Source organism: Myxocyprinus asiaticus, chromosome 4 (assembly GCF_019703515.2).
Source record: "Myxocyprinus asiaticus isolate MX2 ecotype Aquarium Trade chromosome 4, UBuf_Myxa_2, whole genome shotgun sequence".
Lineage (NCBI taxonomy): Eukaryota > Metazoa > Chordata > Actinopteri > Cypriniformes > Catostomidae > Myxocyprinus > Myxocyprinus asiaticus.
The window spans coordinates 40,677,906-40,697,824 of NC_059347.1; the positions used below are offsets into that span (position 1 = coordinate 40,677,906).

General features: G+C 37.5%; 1 protein-coding gene across 4 annotated transcripts in view; it reads left to right on the forward strand.

Moving 5' to 3' along the window:
• The window catches only part of LOC127439936 (glutamate receptor ionotropic, NMDA 1), a 33,084-nt gene extending 18,846 nt beyond the window's left edge, over positions 1-14,238 (forward strand). For 2 of the 4 annotated variants that reach the window (XM_051696237.1, XM_051696238.1), the window contains 6 exons: positions 402-559; positions 2,539-2,700; positions 2,866-2,975; positions 3,352-3,497; positions 8,683-8,793; positions 11,918-14,238. In XM_051696237.1, coding sequence (XP_051552197.1) covers positions 402-559; positions 2,539-2,700; positions 2,866-2,975; positions 3,352-3,497; positions 8,683-8,793; positions 11,918-11,983 — 753 coding nt within the window. In that variant the 3' untranslated portion in view covers positions 11,984-14,238. The remainder of the gene's footprint in view (positions 1-401; positions 560-2,538; positions 2,701-2,865; positions 2,976-3,351; positions 3,498-8,682; positions 8,794-11,917) is intronic. The other 2 variants (XM_051696239.1, XM_051696240.1) reach the window with 1 other exon arrangement.
• The last annotated feature ends 5,681 nt before the right edge of the window (positions 14,239-19,919 follow it).

The window sequence follows — 19,919 nt, forward strand, 5'->3', positions numbered from 1 at the left end:
TTGCGGTCATTAAAATAAATACAGTAATAATGTATTACAAATCAACAGTCTATAATACGTTTATTCTGAATGCTATTTTCTGATAACCTTAAAGACACATTAATGTCTAGATTTACAATTGTATTATTCTTGCTTTTGTGAGTGTACAGCAATATGACATCACATTTTTTATGTCATACTTACCTTGGTTTGCATCTGTTCCCATAGTATTTTCTTCTCAGAAATATTTTATGGAACTGCTGAGACAAACATACCCAAAATATTAAATTGCAGACACCAACATCAGTTTACTTCATTTTTTAGGGTGTTTGGAATAAACTGTCACTTGAATTATTGTGTACAGTACAGCATGTATGTCTCACAGTTCATCTAGACAGTTCCACTGTAACCTTGTATTTCAGCTGCGAAACCCATCAGACAAGTTCATCTACGCCACAGTGAAGCAGAGCTCTGTGGACATTTACTTCCGGCGTCAAGTTGAGCTAAGCACCATGTACCGCCACATGGAAAAGCACAACTACGAGAGCGCCGCTGAAGCCATCCAGGCCGTGCGAGACAAGTCAGTCAACCAGTTTACCATTACAACCCCTTTAAAACCCTTAGAACCAACTATTGAGGTTTTGTTTGCCAAAACATGTGTATTGACATGTAAATATTGATAATACTGACAAAAACACCTGTTGGGCTCTATTTTCATCAATGCGCTAGGTGCAGCGCCATGTGCACCGAGCGCTAATTCTAAGGGCAATTTTCGTGCCAGCGCAAAGTGCAAGTGGGCATGGGTAAGAGTGTTTGCACTATTTGTGGTTGTAGGCGTGTAAACCGCTGGTGTATTGTACGTTAATGAAGTGGCGCAAAGCGCAATTTGCTATTTTCCAAAAAATAGGTCATTGCGCTAAGATGTTTCACAAGCACCTGTATTTCAGCGCAAAGTCGAAACTCAGTTTCTGCATTTGCAGTATGGAGATTCCACCAGCAGGTCTCTGGAAATATAATGGAACATCAAATTATGTCCCTGACAATCACTGTTGTAGCTATATTATGAAACAAAAATCTGTACTCTCTAGAGGTCATGGTTTATTTTTCTATTATTATTATGTTTCTATTTACAACTGAATTTATTATCTAATTTGTATTGGGATTTTTTCATCTGTTGTCGTACAGTGATTTTTAAGTCACTGCAAAAGGGGCTGGTGGAAGAAGTTGGAGAGAGTAAAATATTTGCATTTGGGGAGGTGGTTATATATGATCATTTTGACCACTTCATTGTTTTAATTATATTTAGTTTAGTTTGAAATGTAGCCTAATTTGAATGTAGAAATAATTTTTGTTTTAAGTATTTTGTGTTTAATTTTTGCAAGTGAATTGCGTGCAAAAACAACAACAAAAAAACATTTTTCATGCATATAAAAGGAGCACGTCTCTAGAAATATGCCAGACATTCAGCAAGGATGCAGTTAATGCACAAAAGAACGTAAGTCCATATTTCTATTCTTCTAATTCATTGTATACAGCCTATTTACACTAGCAAATTTTTATGAATTTGCTGTCTTTGTTTATCACTGGTGCTTGACAGGGAAGGGTTGCAGATGGTGGAATAACTGGAGAAAAACCTCAGAATTAAATTGCACTTAACCGAGCCCATTAGCGCTTTATGCGCGCAATTTCGCCAAACCCACTTTTTCCTGGACTTAGCACATGCTTGAACAAAAACACCAAAACTTAATAGCCATGCCCTTTGACATGCCGCTTATGACATATCGCATAGCACTGTGCTTAGCACACTTAAAATTGGGCCCATTGTTTGTTTTTAACTTTATTTTATATAATAGTTTTTATTTTTATTTGTTATTATTGCAATAAAGAGTAGAGAGGTATGCAGTACAAAATAGGAAAAATCGAAGAAGAGAGAACACACACAAAAGCAAAAACAAAAAACAGTAGTTGTTTTAAAATCACAATATAAAATGAATGTTCCGAGTTTAAACACTACCCAAATAGGCCTGGCATAGATATTGATGCAGCTCTCACCAGGAAATTGGTAACAGAAAATATTACCAGTCAGTATGATGGGTGAACACTTTCTTCTCTTCACAGCAAGTGTGTGAAGAGCAGAGTGAGGCTAAACTTGTGCTTATCTTGATTAAGTACAGTGTTGCTGCTGAATACAAAGCAGGGTAGGGAGTTGTATTTTATAGAAGAACCTTCACAAGCGATTGTGTTCTACAAGGGTAAGACAGGAGCAGTTGGCAGATTGAAGTTGTGTTTTTCCTTTGCTGAATTTTAAAATCTCCAGTGATGAGTTCTACTTATCTCCACTTAAAATATGCTTATGGGTTTTCAACTGTTGGTCAAAAAAATAAATAAAATAAAATAAAATAAATAAATAAATAAAATCTTGTAAAGGTCCAGAGTATCTTGTTAAATATGTACTCATCCTGCTGTGGAGTTCTAAATTCTAAATCTTTAAGCCAGTAGTTTGACTTAGATACAATCAATACTCATTGTGTGTTCCATATAATTGTTCTTTCCCCATAGCAAACTCCACGCTTTTATATGGGATTCAGCAGTGTTGGAGTTTGAGGCCTCGCAAAAATGTGACCTGGTCACCACAGGCGAGCTGTTCTTCCGCTCTGGATTTGGCATTGGCATGCGTAAAGACAGCCCATGGAAGCAAAACGTCTCATTGGCCATTCTCAGGTAATCTCAATCAAAGACTGATCATCTACATCACTATACTTGCATTTGTTTTTATCTTTTTTTCTGTTCCTTTGAGCTAATCCCTAGGCTAGTGCAATCTGTCAGCTGTTCTATTTCTGGAATAACGGATTGTTTGACTGATGACTCTGGCTTCTAAATAAATAGTTCCCATGAGAATGGCTTTATGGAGGACTTGGATAAAACCTGGGTCCGATATCAGGAGTGTGACTCCAGAAGCAATGCACCAGCTACACTCACTTTCGAGAATATGGCAGGTATGGTCCACCTCTTACAGGGAGAAAATATCATTTTATATTCTTTACATTCTTTACTAACCGTCATGTTGTTCCAAACGCACACGACTCACTTTCTTAATGGAGCAAAAAAAGAGATGTTAGGCAGAATATTAGCCTCAGTCACTATTCTATTTTTTTTTGCATCTTTTTTCAATACAATAAAAATGAGTGGTGACTGAAGCATTTTTCCAAAGGGAGGGTGAGTAAATTATGACAGAATAAAAAAATTTGTGTGAGCTATGCCTTTAAATAAATGAACTCAAATGAATTATAATGCTTTTGTTTTTTGTTGAAAACGGCATTCAGTGTCTGTTGCTCTGAAGACTGTCTGGACTGTGTATTTTTTGTTACACAGGCGTGTTTATGTTGGTGGCTGGTGGCATCGTTGCCGGGATCTTCCTCATCTTCATTGAGATTGCATACAAGCGACACAAGGATGCTCGTAGGAAGCAGATGCAGCTGGCCTTTGCCGCAGTTAACGTTTGGAGGAAGAACCTACAGGTACAGCCGCCTCCCGCCTCAAAACTCTTGCAGGAAACTATTGAGCCAATAAAAGGCCAGGCTCTGCTGCTGGCCACTGGTATCCGCCACAGAACGAAGATGTCTCATAGGTTTTTCCTAGTCCCATGTCTATCATCAGTCTGTAGTGCGCCTCAGAGGTCATGATGAGGCACATATTTACACATCACCCAAAACAGTGCACTCAAAAATAACAGCTCAATAAGGCATGTCAAAACAGACAGGGTTCCTGTGGTCATGGAAAGCCTGGAAATATCAGGCCTATAAAAGTCATGGAAATGTATAAAATCCTAAATAGTTATGGGAAAGTCATAGACAATTCTATAGTGATTATTAGTTTTTTTTAGTTAAGCTTGGCTCTAAAATATTCCATTGGCTACAAATTGCTTGTTGTGAGCCCAATCACTGTAAATTTATTTTAAAATCCTTATCTATTAATCATGACTAGAAAAGACATGGATATTCTAATGTCATGGAATTTGTCAAAAGGTGTGGGAACCCTGAACAGAACAGTAAATGGTGCATGCAGTAAAGTAAACTTTGTTGAAGAGTTTCTGATAAATATTGGTTACAAAGGGGTTAAAAGATCACAGTGAGCTTTACATTAGAGCATGTGTTAGCACATAAAAAAAAAAAAAAAAAAAGCAAATAAACTCTACCAAGTGATCCACAGTTAAGTTCTGGCTATAATACAGTGTGACTGTGATTTATATATCCGCAAAATAAATATAACGCCACAGTAGTAAGATATTGCCTAGAGGTAAAGAGAATATCAGGCCTATGCATACATTTTGACATTTGGCCATGTAATAGCACACACGTGTCCAAAATAACTCCACATAATAATAACAACAGTGGCTCTCCATGCAAAGGCACATCTCTAACACTCCAATCAAAATGCACAGCATGATTAAGCAGCTCCTGCAGCCTCATTACTGTCAGTGGCATTGCTTTTACTGAGCATCTTCACACACACACACACACATACTAAAGGAGCCTGCGATGCTGCTGTGGAGTCAGGAAGATGCATGCTGAGCAGGCCGGCTGAATGTCTCTACGGGGCTCCAGCGGGGATCAGAGTGTCCTTATGCCCTGTACAGATCAGTGTCTGTCCATTGCTGGCCTCCAACTGTATCCATACATGCTGGGTCACAGGCCAACATGATGCCAGTATGTTGGTGGAAAGTAACAAGGGCAACCCTCATGAGAATGAGCAGGCTAGCTTGCAAATGACACATGAGCGGGCCCACTTGGAATCTGTTCCCAGAACTTTGAAATAATCTACACAATTGGAATGACCATCTCTTTTAAAGTTTTACACATGCCCTGCCCCTTAAATTTTTGTTTGTTAAATATTTTGGATAATTTGATTATGCTTGCAGCTATTGGTAAAAGTGTAGTGCTCTCAACTCCATTACTCCAGAACTCTTAAATCCATTACACGTGCAGACTTTCCCCACAAAATCAGTGCAGAAAATGTGAAAAAATCTGCAGATTCTGCCTGGGCCTGCACATAACCACAGCTCCATTCTTCTGAACTGCTGTGAAAGTTAGTGTGTTAAAAAGCAACCAAGTGTGTTGCATGGGATGCAAGTCAATAAGCATGGCCTTGTTACTTTAGACCCATTATTAAGTAGGCACATTTCAGCCACAAGCAAAGTAGATTAACTATCCAATGGACTAAGTGTCGGTGCAGTATCAAAGCTGAGAGATATCTGACTGACTTCCATAAATCACACAGTTGTGTGATAAAGAGCTAATTGTTTTAACCTTAAGGCTTTACCTCCTACTTGAGTCACAAGACAATGTTGCGTGGTTAAAACACCCACACGTGCTGCCCACATTGAGTTAAAGGTCTGGCGTTTTTGCTGGCCCATAATTTGAGAAAAATGCATAACTATATTTGACCCCGGACAAGGTCTTTTTCAGTTTGTCACTTTTTCACTGTTTATCAGAGAAAAGAAAAATAATGTTTATATAATTTAATTGCAAGTGAGCCCATTGTCCATGTAAGCCTCATCAGATTTCAAGAATGTGGAAATATGGACATTTTACAAGTGATAACGGCAACCAAGTGCACTTGTGAATAATTATTTCCTGAAAATCTAAAATGAATTGTTACGCATAAAAACTGACAAGCTCGTTCCAGGTGCACATACAATGTATGCAAAAGCCTGACGATCTCACGCCATACACACAACTGTTTCCTGAATGCATGAACAGTCAGATCTGCCCCGGATGCATTTGCATTTCAAACAGAGCATGCCAGGAGCAGATCAGGAGCCCATGTTATGTGAGCACTTTGCCCACTCCAGAGGCACTACCTCAACACAGGGCTTTGAAATGCAATGGATGAGAGCACTGACGGTTAAAGGAGCCTGTGCGGTCACCCTGTCTATGCACCCCAGTTGTTCTGATGACCTACAGAAAACAGAATGCATTACATGCAAACATAATATATGAAAAAATCTTACTGTGGGCTTTTCTTGTGTCTTGTTTTCTTTGCAACGTTGTTTGAGAGAGCCGACTGGTGACTGATAATTTACAAATGCTGTAAGAATTTAAAACAGTAAAATGCACTTTACAGAAGCAGTATGGCTGGCTATGTAGGTTATATTAGAGAGAAATGTTAAAGGGATAATTCACCTAAAAATTTAATTTGTGGCATCATTTACTTACATTCTTGTGGTTCCAAACCCAAATTTGTCTCTGATGTGGAACACAGAAGAACATGTGAGGCACAATGACAGCCTCCTTCACCATTCACTTTCATTGTACAGAAATAGGATGGAATGAAAGTGAATGGCGACTGAGACTAACAATCTGCCTAGGGTTGGGAGCCAAGTTCCATTAAAAAAAAACTAAAATATTTTCGGTTCCGTTAACAATTCTTCCGTTGCTACAGATGCATCACGTGCTAAAATACTCGGTAGAGCGTTCCCTGCACTACCATTCATTGGTGCTCAAACACTGCTACTAAATCGGCAGAACGAAATATACAGCACGACCAGTGTAGTCTGATTCTCGAACTAATGACTCTTATGAGTCAGTTCTTTTGAATATACATGGCAAAACATGTACAGCACTTCCTCCTGAATATATTATTCTTACCAGCAGAACTGGTACTGTGTTATGTGTACTTAAGGCTTGTGAGACTTTAATCAGGCTAATTACTGGATGCTTGGTGATATGACAATGTGTAGTTAAAGATACACATTATGAGTTTTGTTTAATTTGTGATATTTTATCAAAATGAAAGAATTAAAATAATAAAATATCTTAATTTAAAAGTCTGTGTAAACATACCATTAGCAAGAATCTGTTAAAATATTGATCTCATCATGTTGTACCAGTTTACTGAGAGCAGTAAATTCAATAACAATTGCATTTCTTATTTACAAATATTTCTTCCTTTAGAAGTACTAAAAGTATCATTAGTGGAACAAGAATGAAAATTCTTTCATCATTTATCCTCATGCCATGCAGATGTGTATGACATTCTTCTGCAGAACTCAAACAAAGATTTTTAGAAGAATATTTCAGCTCTGTAGGTCCTCACAATGCAAGTGAATGGTAGACAGAACTTTGAATCTCCAAAAAGCAAATAAAGGCAGCATAAAAGTAATCATATGACTCCAGTGGTTAAATTCATGTCTTCAGAAGTGATATGATAGGTGTGGGTGAGAAACAGATCAGTATTTAAGTCCTTTTTTAATATAAATTCTCCTCCCTGGCCTATAGGTGGTGATATGCATGATGAATGCGAATCACCAAAACAAAAAAAGAAGAACTTTTAGGAGAGAAGAGCGCTTAGGAAAGTGAAAGTGGAGATTTATAATAAAAAAGCACTTAAAAATGTATTTACACAATTTACTTGCATTGTATGGACCCACAGAGCTGAGATATTCTTCTAAAATGTGTTTTTTGTGTTCTGCAGAAGAAAGAAAGTCATACACATCTGGGATGGCATGAGGGTGAGTAAATTATGAGAAAATTAGAATTTTAATTTTTGGGTGAACTGTTCCTTTAAGGAACTGGTATTGCTAGGATTGCTAAATTCCTCACAATTCCCATCCCTCATAATGCCAAAAATCTACTTTTGTGTTCCATGGAATAAAGTAATACAGGTTGTAATTAATACAGTAAATTATGACAGTGTTTTCATTTTTGGGTGAATTATCCTTTTAACTTACATGGTTCACTAACCTCTTTGTGGTAAATTTATACATTGGATTGTTGTATAATAAAGTGCTGTGCAGATGGTCACATTTTGGTTAACTGTTTATCAGAATAAGTTCTGAACGAGCTCACTGAAGGGATCAAACAATATGTGGACAAAGCAGCCAAACAGAAACCAGAATCCAGGTCCAATTCTGCTAGTCAGTGAAGGAGTGACGGTGCCAGCCAAGGTCAACTGTCATGTCATTCATTTTGCATTCCCTTTTTGATTTCATGTATTGCATTTCTTCTGGTTGAATTCATTACCCACTCCCAATGCTCTCGTCCCCTCTTATGAGCCTGCACACCCCTCCTTCTTTCGTAAGACCATTATACTCTCACTGGGGTATAATGCCAAGGGACTGTGTTAAGTTTCAGTTGTTTATTGATGAGTTGTTCATTTCCCCTAAAACACTATAACATCTTATCATTTTAAAAACGGAGCCTTGTTTTTCCATCCGATTACTTTCAGTTTGCTTTTATTCCTTTGCTAATGCTTTTGCTTTCAATTATGGAGTCGTAGAACTGTGGATGAGTGTCGTTCGATCACACTGTCCACAGCAGTCCTCCTCCCCTCTCTAGAGTGTCAGGATTGTAAAAGAGTAAGACTTTCTGTTCACATTCTCACCCCGTCTATGCCAGTGTCCTCTTTCCTTGTAGAGCGCTGTGGATGCACGAAAGCACAATTCTGTCTCCAAGCCAGGATGGAGATGGAGAGTGGACAGGAGACACCATGTTAATTAAGAAAAAAAGAAAAAAAAAGAAAAAAGAAAAGAAATAAGCTTGACTGACTTGGATGCAGAAATTAAGCACTAGTAGCATTAGCAAGGTAGTGCTGTACAGTAGATTTAGTAATAGTCATGGGTGGTGATGGTTGGAGACTTAAACCAAACACACTCCTCCAGAGAATACAAATAATTGTTCTACATATACTGTATATTTATTTTAGGATAGGAAAAGTGGTAGAGCAGAGCCCGACCCCAAAAAGAAAGCCTCTTTTAGGTCCATCAGTACCAACCTGGCCTCCAACATCAAGAGACGTAGGTCGTCCAAAGACACGGTAAGGAGATTAAGAAATGATGCCCTGCCTGTACTTCTATCGCTCTTATCTATCTTTCTCTCTCTCTCTCTTTCTTTTCCTTCTCCTTTTCTTTCTCCTTGGCCTGCCCTGTTTCTTCACTCTCTCCCTTTCTCCTGTCACCTCATCTTTCCTCTCAAAACAACGTCTCATCTCAGACTATCTCCACCCTCACACATGGAGTTACAGTCATGGCCACATGTCTGTCAGTCAGTCATCTATACTCCATCCAGACATCTGTTGGGAAAGCCCAATCAGGGATGTAGCCGCTAGGAGCTGGGAAAGTGTGGAGAGGGAACAGACGAAAGGTTGGGGGTTTAGGGTTTTTTATTTTAGGGGTTGTGGGTTTGACCTTGCTGGAGGGGGCAAGGTAGATTCTCCTTTCAAGCGCCTGTGCTGATCTTTCTCTTGTGCCTAACCTCGATGTGACTTTTACTTTCTGCTCTATTTACGCCTTTTATTTTCACCTTTCTTTATGTGTTTTTGTGTCTCCTCTCACTGCTTGGTCCTGTACCAATTATTTCCATGTACCTCATCCTCTTTATGTCATCCCATTTTATGTGGTTGGTGTCACAAAGTCACCCTGTATGCCTCCCACAATGCACGGTATCTCCGTTAATGGCCAAGGACAACCAACAAGTGCTGCTAAAATAACCTGGGCTGTTCCCCCAGCAGGGTTGCTCCACCAAGATCCCTATGTTTATTTTTAACCATCCAGTGTTTTCTTTGCAGTGCTATGAATTGAAAAACATTTTCCCTTTCATTTTCAGGAAATGGTCCTCAGATGGGTTTTGGGTCTACATTTACTATGTATTGAACTGTCAGAGCTGAATTCCACATATTCCCAAATGAGTTAATGCTCACTGTTTATCCTTGGTCCCATAGGTTCAATAAGGAGTGCTCTGAGGATTCAGTATAAACATACCTGCCAGCATCTATTTTAACAAAGGCTTTTTAATTGCAATACTTTCAATGTTTTAGATGGAATTCTAATTGCTCACTTGAAAGTTTTGGGGTATGGCAATGATTGACCTGGGACTTTGTTGTAAGACAACTAATCTCTCATGTACAAAATTATGCTGATTGGCAGCTCATTTTTTCAAAGGTTTACATTAATCTTATTACATTCTGAATTCCTAAATCATTTGCATCCATGTAGTTCACATTTCCTATACTCTCAGTTGGTTTTCCCTCAGTAATATGGCTTACAACACACAGATGTGAGGGGGCTGGTAAAATATGCAGTTTTTAAACAAAACAATGATGTGATTTTATAATGTATTTTCAAAAGATGAAGGTAGAATAGGAGCAGATTAAAGATCAAATAAAACAGTCCTTGAACTGATGTTTACCCATCTCAGTCCTAATCATCCTTTTCTTTTCTATCAGTGTTTTTTTTATAAATGGATTTGAATGGCGTTTTAAATGTCGGTGTCCACACCACATGCTACACTGCCTCTCTCTTCCTCTACCAGCATGATCCTTCTGGTTGTTGTAGAATAGAACTCTGTCATGCTGTTCACTTGTTTGTAGACAGGGGGCGCTGTGGTTATGACTCAGAATTGACTGGGAACACCATAAAAACTTTGTTATGAGTGAGTGTATCACGTCACCCACTGAAGGCACATTTTTGGCTATATTCCCTAAACTATGTACCCTAAATATAAGCCTCAAAGATGCCACCAGACTATGATGTAGCAACTTAACCTTTCTGTTTTGTAAAAAAAAAAAAAAAAAAAATCCTGTTCGGGTCAAAAAAGACCCGGTAGAGTACAGTAGATATACAGCACACCTCCCTTTTATAAACATGAGTATTAAATAAACTTGTTTTTCATCCATAATACATAGCATTTCATCTGGGATGAGCGCCACCTACATGTCGGTGGTGGTGCTATTCTTTTACATTAGATAATACAGTAAAGCCTTCATTTTGAGTGGAAAAAAACTGTCAATTGGAACAATTATTCATTGTATCTGTTTGAAAGTAACACACAATCATAATTTATATTCTAAAAGCTTTTTATTTCAAAACATAAACGTTTGGCTGACAGACGAAAAATGGGCAAAAACCAAAGACATCCATTCAAAAAGGTCCCCACACATATCTAGGGATCAGGATATCATAGAGACTTGGGGATGGTCTCTTTTTAGTTGGGCCAGTAAGCAAACATTTAGTAGTGCCCTAGCAACCACCTAGCAACACCCCAATAACCACCCAAAACACCCTGACATTTCATAAATATAAACAAGTATCATAACATATTCATTTGTTTATTCATTGTTGTGGAAAATCCAAAAGCATTTTGACCAAATTCAAGATTAAGATTAGGTTTTTGTTTCTGTTTTTAACACTTAAATGGGTCAAAAATTAGCGAGCATAGCAGGAGATTTAATCAGATATTAGCCATTTCTACAGATATTATTTTCCTATGTAGAGAGTATCACAATAAATCAGTCTTTTAGTATAATTATTTTGTAGAAAAAATGTAATTAAGAGACATCAAATGGCCTTGAGAGATATTAAGGTCAAAACCTCTGGTGGACTGGAATGCACTGCACCTTGTGCTGCATATCAGCTCCGGCCCTCAGATTTTATCAGGACAGTTACTATGGTGACAATACTTCTAGGTCAGGTAAATTATTAGCCATGGGCCAGGAGACAGAGCGCTCTCATTTGTGTTATTACAGGGTTCTTGTGGAGACAGATTTTCACATCATGATCTATGGTGCTCATTTAATGAAGCATATTCAATTTTAGACTAAGCACGAGCAATGATCCTGTAAGTAGGCTATAAAGCCTTGTGAAGCAATTTAGAAATGATGAATCCATGACCTCGTTCACTCTATTTATCTCACAACAAAGTCCGGGAAGGCCTTAGCTTTGTGTCTGCCTGTTTTTGAAATGTGGCCAAATTATTCTAGATGACAGGTACACACGGCCTGCAGTGGGTGGAGAGATTACCTCCGTCATAACAATATTAACTAAATACTGGTCAAACACAGCCATGGACAAACATGTTTAGGATTATGTAATTATATAGAAGTTCTTACTCTGTAGTAATAAAGGGCAATATTGTCTCCTTTTTTGTTTCTTCCTCATCTATAGCCATATCCCACGGATATTACCGGCCAGCTCAACCTGTCTGACCCCTCTGTGAGCACAGTCGTGTGAAAGTGAACAAACGAGAGAGAAAGCGAATTTGACAGGCAAAAAGAGAGAGAGACTTTGCAGACTGGAAGAGCAGGAGGTGGTTGGTTCTGAAACAGACCTGATGATCTAAAGCTGCTGCTGCTTCTTCACCCACCTGAGCCAACAACACCATCATTTGTGCAAACCCACCCAACATGGACATATGCACACTGGATTTGAAACACTTATGGACACACTGTGCCAAAATCAACCATAATGGAGCAAACCCACACTGCCACATAGTTCACACTCGGCCCAAACACACACACAATTTTTTTGCACATACCTAAGCAAGTTTTTGTGAAATATGTAAATATACAGTATAGACAGAGTTCTGTTTCTCCACCCACATTAGGTCATTATTCAGTGTTATCAAAAGAAAAGTTCTAGACCATAGAACAATGCATTCGTTTTTACTATACAGACACAATTATGTTACATACATATGCAGTACATATCTTTCTACCTCCACCTTAGATGGATTTTGGTAGTGTTTTGATGTTTTCCCATATGAAAAGAGGTTTGTTAGAACAAACACAGAACATATCTTTTACTTGTATTTTTAGATTAGACGATTGAAAAAGTAGGTTATGTTATAAAATGCAGTACTATAAATAATACTGTTGGAGAATTCAAAGCTGGTGGTACAAAAGTGGCACATTTTTGATCATTGTTGCACTTTGCTGTAAACTGCATCTCTTAATACCATATTCTCTCTCTTCACTGCCATTTTCAAAACACAATCTCCTGAAGTGGTCCATGTCACTTTGGACCAAAAAATACTGTGGATTTTTGAACAACAATCTTTTTTCTCTATTTATTCATTTATGTTTTTATCTTTTGTACAACAAAGAATTCTTGCTTTGGATGTGAATTATCTGAAAATCAGCAGATAATATAAAATGTAGCAGATCTAACCTTCAAAAAGGTTTTACGACAAACTTTAAACAAATGAAAGGAACCCAGTTCCACTTAAGAGTGGCATAGATGTAATGAAGCAGATATTATTACAGGATTTTTGAGCTTCATTTCTGTTTGACGTGTCTGGCTTGAAATTCCCTGTAATAATTTTTGTATCATTGCGTGAAGACAGTGGCATGCTTCATTTTGCTACTACAAAGGGACCTTTCTTCACATTATATATATTTCACTATATGATTCTAATATATGAGCAGTATTATATTTTGTATGTGTGTAAAAATAACACTAGATGCTATTTTCATTGTTTGTTGTCCCATCAGCTTTTGCTCTGTGGGTTAGTTAAATGGTTACCTGCATAAGTGATCATTTAAAATATGAGTCAGTCGTCTTTTTCTGTGGACTTTTAAAAGTATACTGACCAATAACAGTCTAATAAAAGTATTAGAACATTGTATAGGACCTTTGTTTTAAACAAATTGAGGGCTTTTCTAACTATTGTGAAAAATGCTGAATGTGAACTAAGCGTACTGTAATTGTAACAGTAAGTTATGGAGCTATTTTACAAGATGAAGACATTAACATGAGGAAAATATATGTTTTAGAAGAAAATGGGAAATCTTTTGTAGAAAAATGTAGTTAGATCTTGCAGGGTCTGATGGTCTTTCCAATATTGCTCTGTTTGCTGGGTTGGGTTCAGCAAAACGTCCAGTTTTACTGTGAACATATCTGTGAACCATTTCATGTTAAAGGAAGAGTTGTTACGAAATGCGTAATGCATTAAGCACATACAATATGTAAATTCTCTGTAGATTCATGAATATTGACTATGACCTAAATAGAAATATATTCTGTCCTTTGCACTGCTGTGTCCATCATGTACAGCTAATATTTAATCATACTATTGTATTACTGGAATCTCGAAAGAACAGATGCAGTCCAGTTTACGAAGTGTGATGAAAACCAACAACAGCGTCAAGAATTATTTTTTTCTTCTCAAAATAAATAATAAATAGGAAGGGAATGCACATCTTGGCTTAAGAGGAAGCATGTCTTTGACAAGCAAACCAATGTAACCTGTCCTGTTCACTGTTGTATACAAATATATATTATTTCTAAGGCTTTAAAATGTTGTATGACCAATTTAATTTGCTTTCACCATGTTTTCTACCACCAAATATACTTTTAATGATTATTCCAATATTGTTTGTGAAAAAACTACAATCTGAACTGAATTCAAACAAAGATATATGTTTAAAAAAATGTATAATTGCTGTAATCCAGTGTGCGAATAAAATAAATATAAAATGGAAAAATAACATTTTGATTGGATCACAGTTTTTAGTTATATTCTTATCATTCTCTCTCTCTCTCTCTCTCTCTCTCTCTCTCTCTCTCTGCTTTTTGAAAAAAGACAAGTTTCAGCAAATCAATATCATTTTATTTAATAAAGGAGAACTGGAAGTGAGTGGCAAGTGTTTCAGAAATCTCAGAAATTTAGAAAATCAGATATGAGGATTCACTCTAAGACTAAGAGCAAAGGTCATCTGGCTCTCTTCTATAATGAAGGCTGCTCATATGTGAAATTTCACACTGAATGCATTCTATATTTCTATATGTGTGGGCATTACAATGCAAACATTTTTTAGAATCGGGTTGTGACTGCTTACATACAAACCATTAGTATTTAATGTGTTCACCATGAGGCGATAAGAAGGGAAGATGCCGGGAGTTGTGGCGCATAAGTTTTTGCTTTACGCAGATGATATTTTATTATTCGTCTCTGACCCTATTTGATATATGCCTTGCCTCCATAGAATTATTAATTCCTTTTCTAAGTTCTCAAGATACAGAGTTAATTGGTCTAAATCCGAAGCTTTGGCTTTGACAGCATACTGCCCGGTAATGGCTTTTCATCCGGCGCCTTCCAGTGGCCCAAACAGGGCATTAAGTATTTGGCCATTTTATTCCCAGCAACAGATTTAGTTAGAGGTAATTTCGATCCCTTAATAAAAAGGTTTTCGAGCGATGTGGGCAGGTGGGCTTCATTACATTTATCTATGATTGGGAAGGTTAATGTTATTAAAATGAATTGTATTCCAAATTGTATTCTCTATAGATGTCCCTCTCTCTTATTTCAAGCAATTTGATAGCATAGCGAAGTCCTTCATTTGGAATGGTAAACATCCTAGATTACATTTCAATAAATTACATAGGCCAATTGATAAAGGTGGGCTAGGCCTACGCAAGATTTTGTTTTATTATTATGCATTCGGTCTCAGACATTTGGCTCATTGGTCACTTCCACCTGAGAGAGCCCCTCCCTGGTTTTGTATTGAACAGGAAGTTCTTGCCCCTATTTTGCCATTGCAAAGCCTTTCTATTAAAATAACCGGAGAAGTTACACTCCGTTATCTCGCATTTGCAGTCGGTATGGACGTGTCCAGAGTGTTTAATTTTGACATTTATTTAAATGTTGCCTCAAGCATATGGCTGAACCCAAAATTATGTATTAAGTCCCCTTTCTGCTGGTCAGAGTGGATTGTGAGGGAGGTTAGTACACTCAGTAACCTATATGAGAGTGGAGTGTTGACATCCTTTAAAAATTTGGTTCAACATTTTGGGACTCCCAGATTTCAGTTCTATAAGTATTTACAGCTGCGCCACCTGCTCTGTGTTATTTTTGGGAGTAGCATACACCCCCCTAAAGCGGCAGACACTCTGGGAGTGGTGATTACTGCTTTTGGAAAAGGTCATGAGGCATCAGTAATAGTGGGGGTGAAGTATTGATTCTGTTTGTATATGTTTGCTTGTTTTTATTTTGTTTATAGATGAATCAATAAAAAATGTTAATCATAAAATCTTGAATTTGTTTAACAAGTGAATATTTAAATCTTAAATCTTTATGTAATACAAGTGTCCCACTTTACCAGTATTGGCTGAAAAAATGTAGCAAACATCCTAAGCTTTCTATAAATGTATAATATCATGGCATTTGGACCATACTTCAAAGTGCCAGGAAAAGTACAATTTCCAAAAAAGTATGCTTCTTTAAACAGACATGGTCACACCTTTTTTTTTTTTTTTTTTTTTTTAAATGTGTTGTGCTGAAAGAAGAGAGGAGGAGCTGCTCTGAATCTGTTTGTTTTGACATTTTGAGCAGAAGTAATCCTAACAGGAGCACAGGTCAGTGAATGGACATACCCTGGGGCATCTTACAGCCTAATGCTGGTTTGTCTTTGTAAGCAAGCAGTCCTATAGCTTCTACATCAACTGATATAGCTAGGCAGAGAGGTAAGAGGGAGGTAAGTCTTTGTTACTGCTGCTTCTTTCAAGTTTTGATTTTTTATAACTGTAAAAGAGTTCATATTGTATTTGTGTAGTTCTATATTGCTGTTACAATGTGTACAGTTGGGCAGCATTTGCATTGACCTTTTGCCAGTACCACACCTGTGTGAACAGGTAGTGTCAGATTTAGAGATTTAGTTAGAGGTAAATTCGATCCCTTAATAAAAAGGTTTTCGAGTGATGTGGGCAGGTGGGCTTCATTACATTTATCTATGATTGGGAAGGTTAATGTTATTAAAATGAATTGTATTCCAAAATGTAATCTCTCTCTATAGATGTCCCCCTCTCTTATTTCAAGCAATTTGATTTTTTATAACTGTAAAAGAGTTAATATTGTATTTGTGTAGTTCTATATTGCTGTTACAATGTGTACAGTTGGGCAGCATTTGCATTGACCTTTTGCCAGTACCACACCTGTGTGAACAGGTAGTGTCCATGTAGTTAAAGGGATAGTTCAGCCCAAAATAAAAATTCTGTCCACTTATTCACCCTCATGTTGTTCCAAACCCATATAACTTTCTAAGTTCCATAGAACACAACAGGAGGTGTTTGGCAGAATGTTAACCTCAATCATCATTCACTTGCATTGTATGGAAAAAAAAAGATGCAATGAAAGTGAATGGTGACCGAGACTAGCACAGCATACTGCCTTGCATCTTATTTTGTGTTCCACAAAAGAAAGTCGAACGGATTTGGAACAACACGAGAGTAAATGATGACAGAATTTTCATTAAGCTGAGATTCTAGTAGACTGCGCTGTAGCCTACTCCACTGCAAGAGTCATGAAAAAGCCAATAGCTGTGGAACAATAAAGATCTGTGCATGCTAATTATAAAATAATATCTTATAAAATTCTATTAATGGTCTATTTTAACACTTTAATGTTTCATTCTATACAATACAAGATATATGAATTCTGAATCTTTGTTTTCATATATATATATATATATATATATATATATATATATATATATATATATATATAATAAACAGCATAAAAGCCATAGCCACAGCTCTGCAATATTCATCTCACCTTTGTTGCCCTACCACTTGTTTTCCACTCAGCCTGCAGCTCATATGAGTCTCTGTGTGCTTCCTGTATAATGTGTACAGCAGAGAGCCCAGCTCAAACAAAAGATTTCCCTGTGTCTCTGCATCCACATCTGTGTTCGTGGTCTCTGCTGAAGAGATGTCTCTGGAGGTACACACATCTCACTGATGAGAGCTGTCAGAAAGCATCCTGCCTGGACAAAGAGCGCCTCCTGCTGGTCAGTCTGGTACTCCTGGCCATGTGTGGAATGGTGCTGCTGTTCATATGGAACTACCAGTGTTACATTGTCACCAAAGTGTGCCAGGACCTGGAGCAGAGTTCTGAGAATGTGATGTTTGACATGGATGAGCAGAGGCTTTCTTCATATGGCCCAGCCTGAACCAAAGATGTGACAGCTGCTTACAAAGACTACTGTTCCAATGTCAAGGAAGGGCATAAACAGACTGAGGGAGAGAGGAAATAAATAAATCAAGAGATAGATATACTTGTGAGCTATTGTGTTTATCTTTGTCCTTATATAGGATATACATTGTGTGTATATATATATATATATATATATATATATATATATATATATATATATATATATATATATATATATATATATATATATATATATGTAATGTGGAAAATGGTCAGGGAAAATACTGGAAAGATAATGTAATATTATTTTGATCATCAAGGGGGGAATTCAGAAGTTTCTTCTCACCATACATTTGAATATGCTTGCCTTAGATGGACATAAGCACTTGTGGAAATGTTGATAGTTGTTAATTGGAATTAGTTCAGTCTGATGGTGTTTAGTGTTAATAGTTGTTGCTGTGGTTTGAATGTGTGATCATTTTATATAGGGTAATTCAGGTTTTGCTGAATGTCAAATAAATCTATTCTTGAGTGCACACATGCTAAAAGCATCACTTTTTTTTGACTGTAGGCTAGATTTGCCATGCAAGCACAGTCACTTGCATTGTAACTGGTTGAGGAAGTTATGTGATGAATGACCTAGATCTGTTCATCTTAGCTTCTAAGACATCCTGCCACCACAGTAAAAATATAATCTAATCACAAAGTTGTTACATAGACTAGGCTACACATTTTAAATTCTTTGTTTGATAACTAAATTAGTTTAACCTGGTAACCCCCTTTTCTTGGAGAATTCTCAAGATCCTAATCTAAAAACCTCTTTCCTGTGAGATTCTGCACAACCTGCTGTGTTTACCACAAACTTAACAGCCATGTTTGTGTGTTTAGCTTTTCACACATATGCTGCTGAACTTTACCATCTCACACATTGGCTGTTAAACATCAGTATGTTAACCAAACAATAAAAAAACCCAATATAATGTCATGATGAACTGCTGCCTATTTTACTCTGTACAACCTCTAATACTAATATGACTTTTAGAGATTATGTCCATTTTAACAGCGTACAGAAAATCTCTTGTAGCCTAGTTGTTACAAACTGTGTGCATGATGCCTGGGTTACAAAATATTTCAGAACATTTGGCCATAACCATGCACTTAATAAAAAAAATAAAATAAAATAAAAAATGTAAATGAAAAAAACATGGTGGCCAGAACTTTGAAGATCCAAAAAGCACATAAAGGCAGCATAAAAGTAATCCATAAGACTCCAGTGGTTAAATCCATGTCTTCAGAAGCGATGTGATACATGTAGGTGAGAAACAGATCAATAGTTCAGTCCCTTTTTTACAATAAAGCTCCACTTTCACTTTCTTCTTTTATATACATCATGATGGCGCCACGGATAACCCAGACTCAGTTATTATTATTCTTGGGGATTTTAACATAGCAAACCTCACACGTGAACTGCCCAAATACAAACAGCACATTACATGCCCAACCAGAGACAGAAATATACTGGATCATTGCTACACAACAATAAAGGATGCATATCGCTCTGTCCCTAGAGCAGCTTTGGGACTCTCTGATCACTGTCTGGTTCATCTTCTTCCAACCTACAGACAGAAATTAAAATCTGCTAAACCTGTATTAAGGACTGTAAAGAGATGGACCAACGAATCAGAGCTGGAACTACAAGCCTGATTTGACTGCACTGACTGGAGTGTTTTTGAGGCTGCAGACACCAATCTGGATGAGCTCACAGACAACAATGACAAACCATGGTTTACAGCGGAACTCAGGCAGCTTCATCAGGCCAAAGAGGATGCTTACAGAGTTGGGGATAAAGTCTTGTACAATCAGGCCAGGAACACACTGAATAAGGGAATCAGAGTGGCTAAAAGAAGATACTCTGAGAAGCTGAAAAACAAGATTTCAGCTAACGACCCTGCATCAGTGTGGAGTGGCATGAAACAGCTTATGAATTACAGGACTCCTGCCCCCAACCCTGAGGTGGACCAACAACTGGCTGATGACCTGAATGTGTTCTACTGTAGATTTGAAAGGCCCAATCTCACACCCCACACCCACTCTGCCCTTCACTTCACACAAACACCAACACCTCTTGCAACCCCCCTCCTCCCCCCTACTGCTACTCAACCTGCACTTAAGATCTGTGAAGATGATGTGAGCCACGTCTTTGGACAACAAAGGATAAGGAAAGCACAGGGCCCAGAC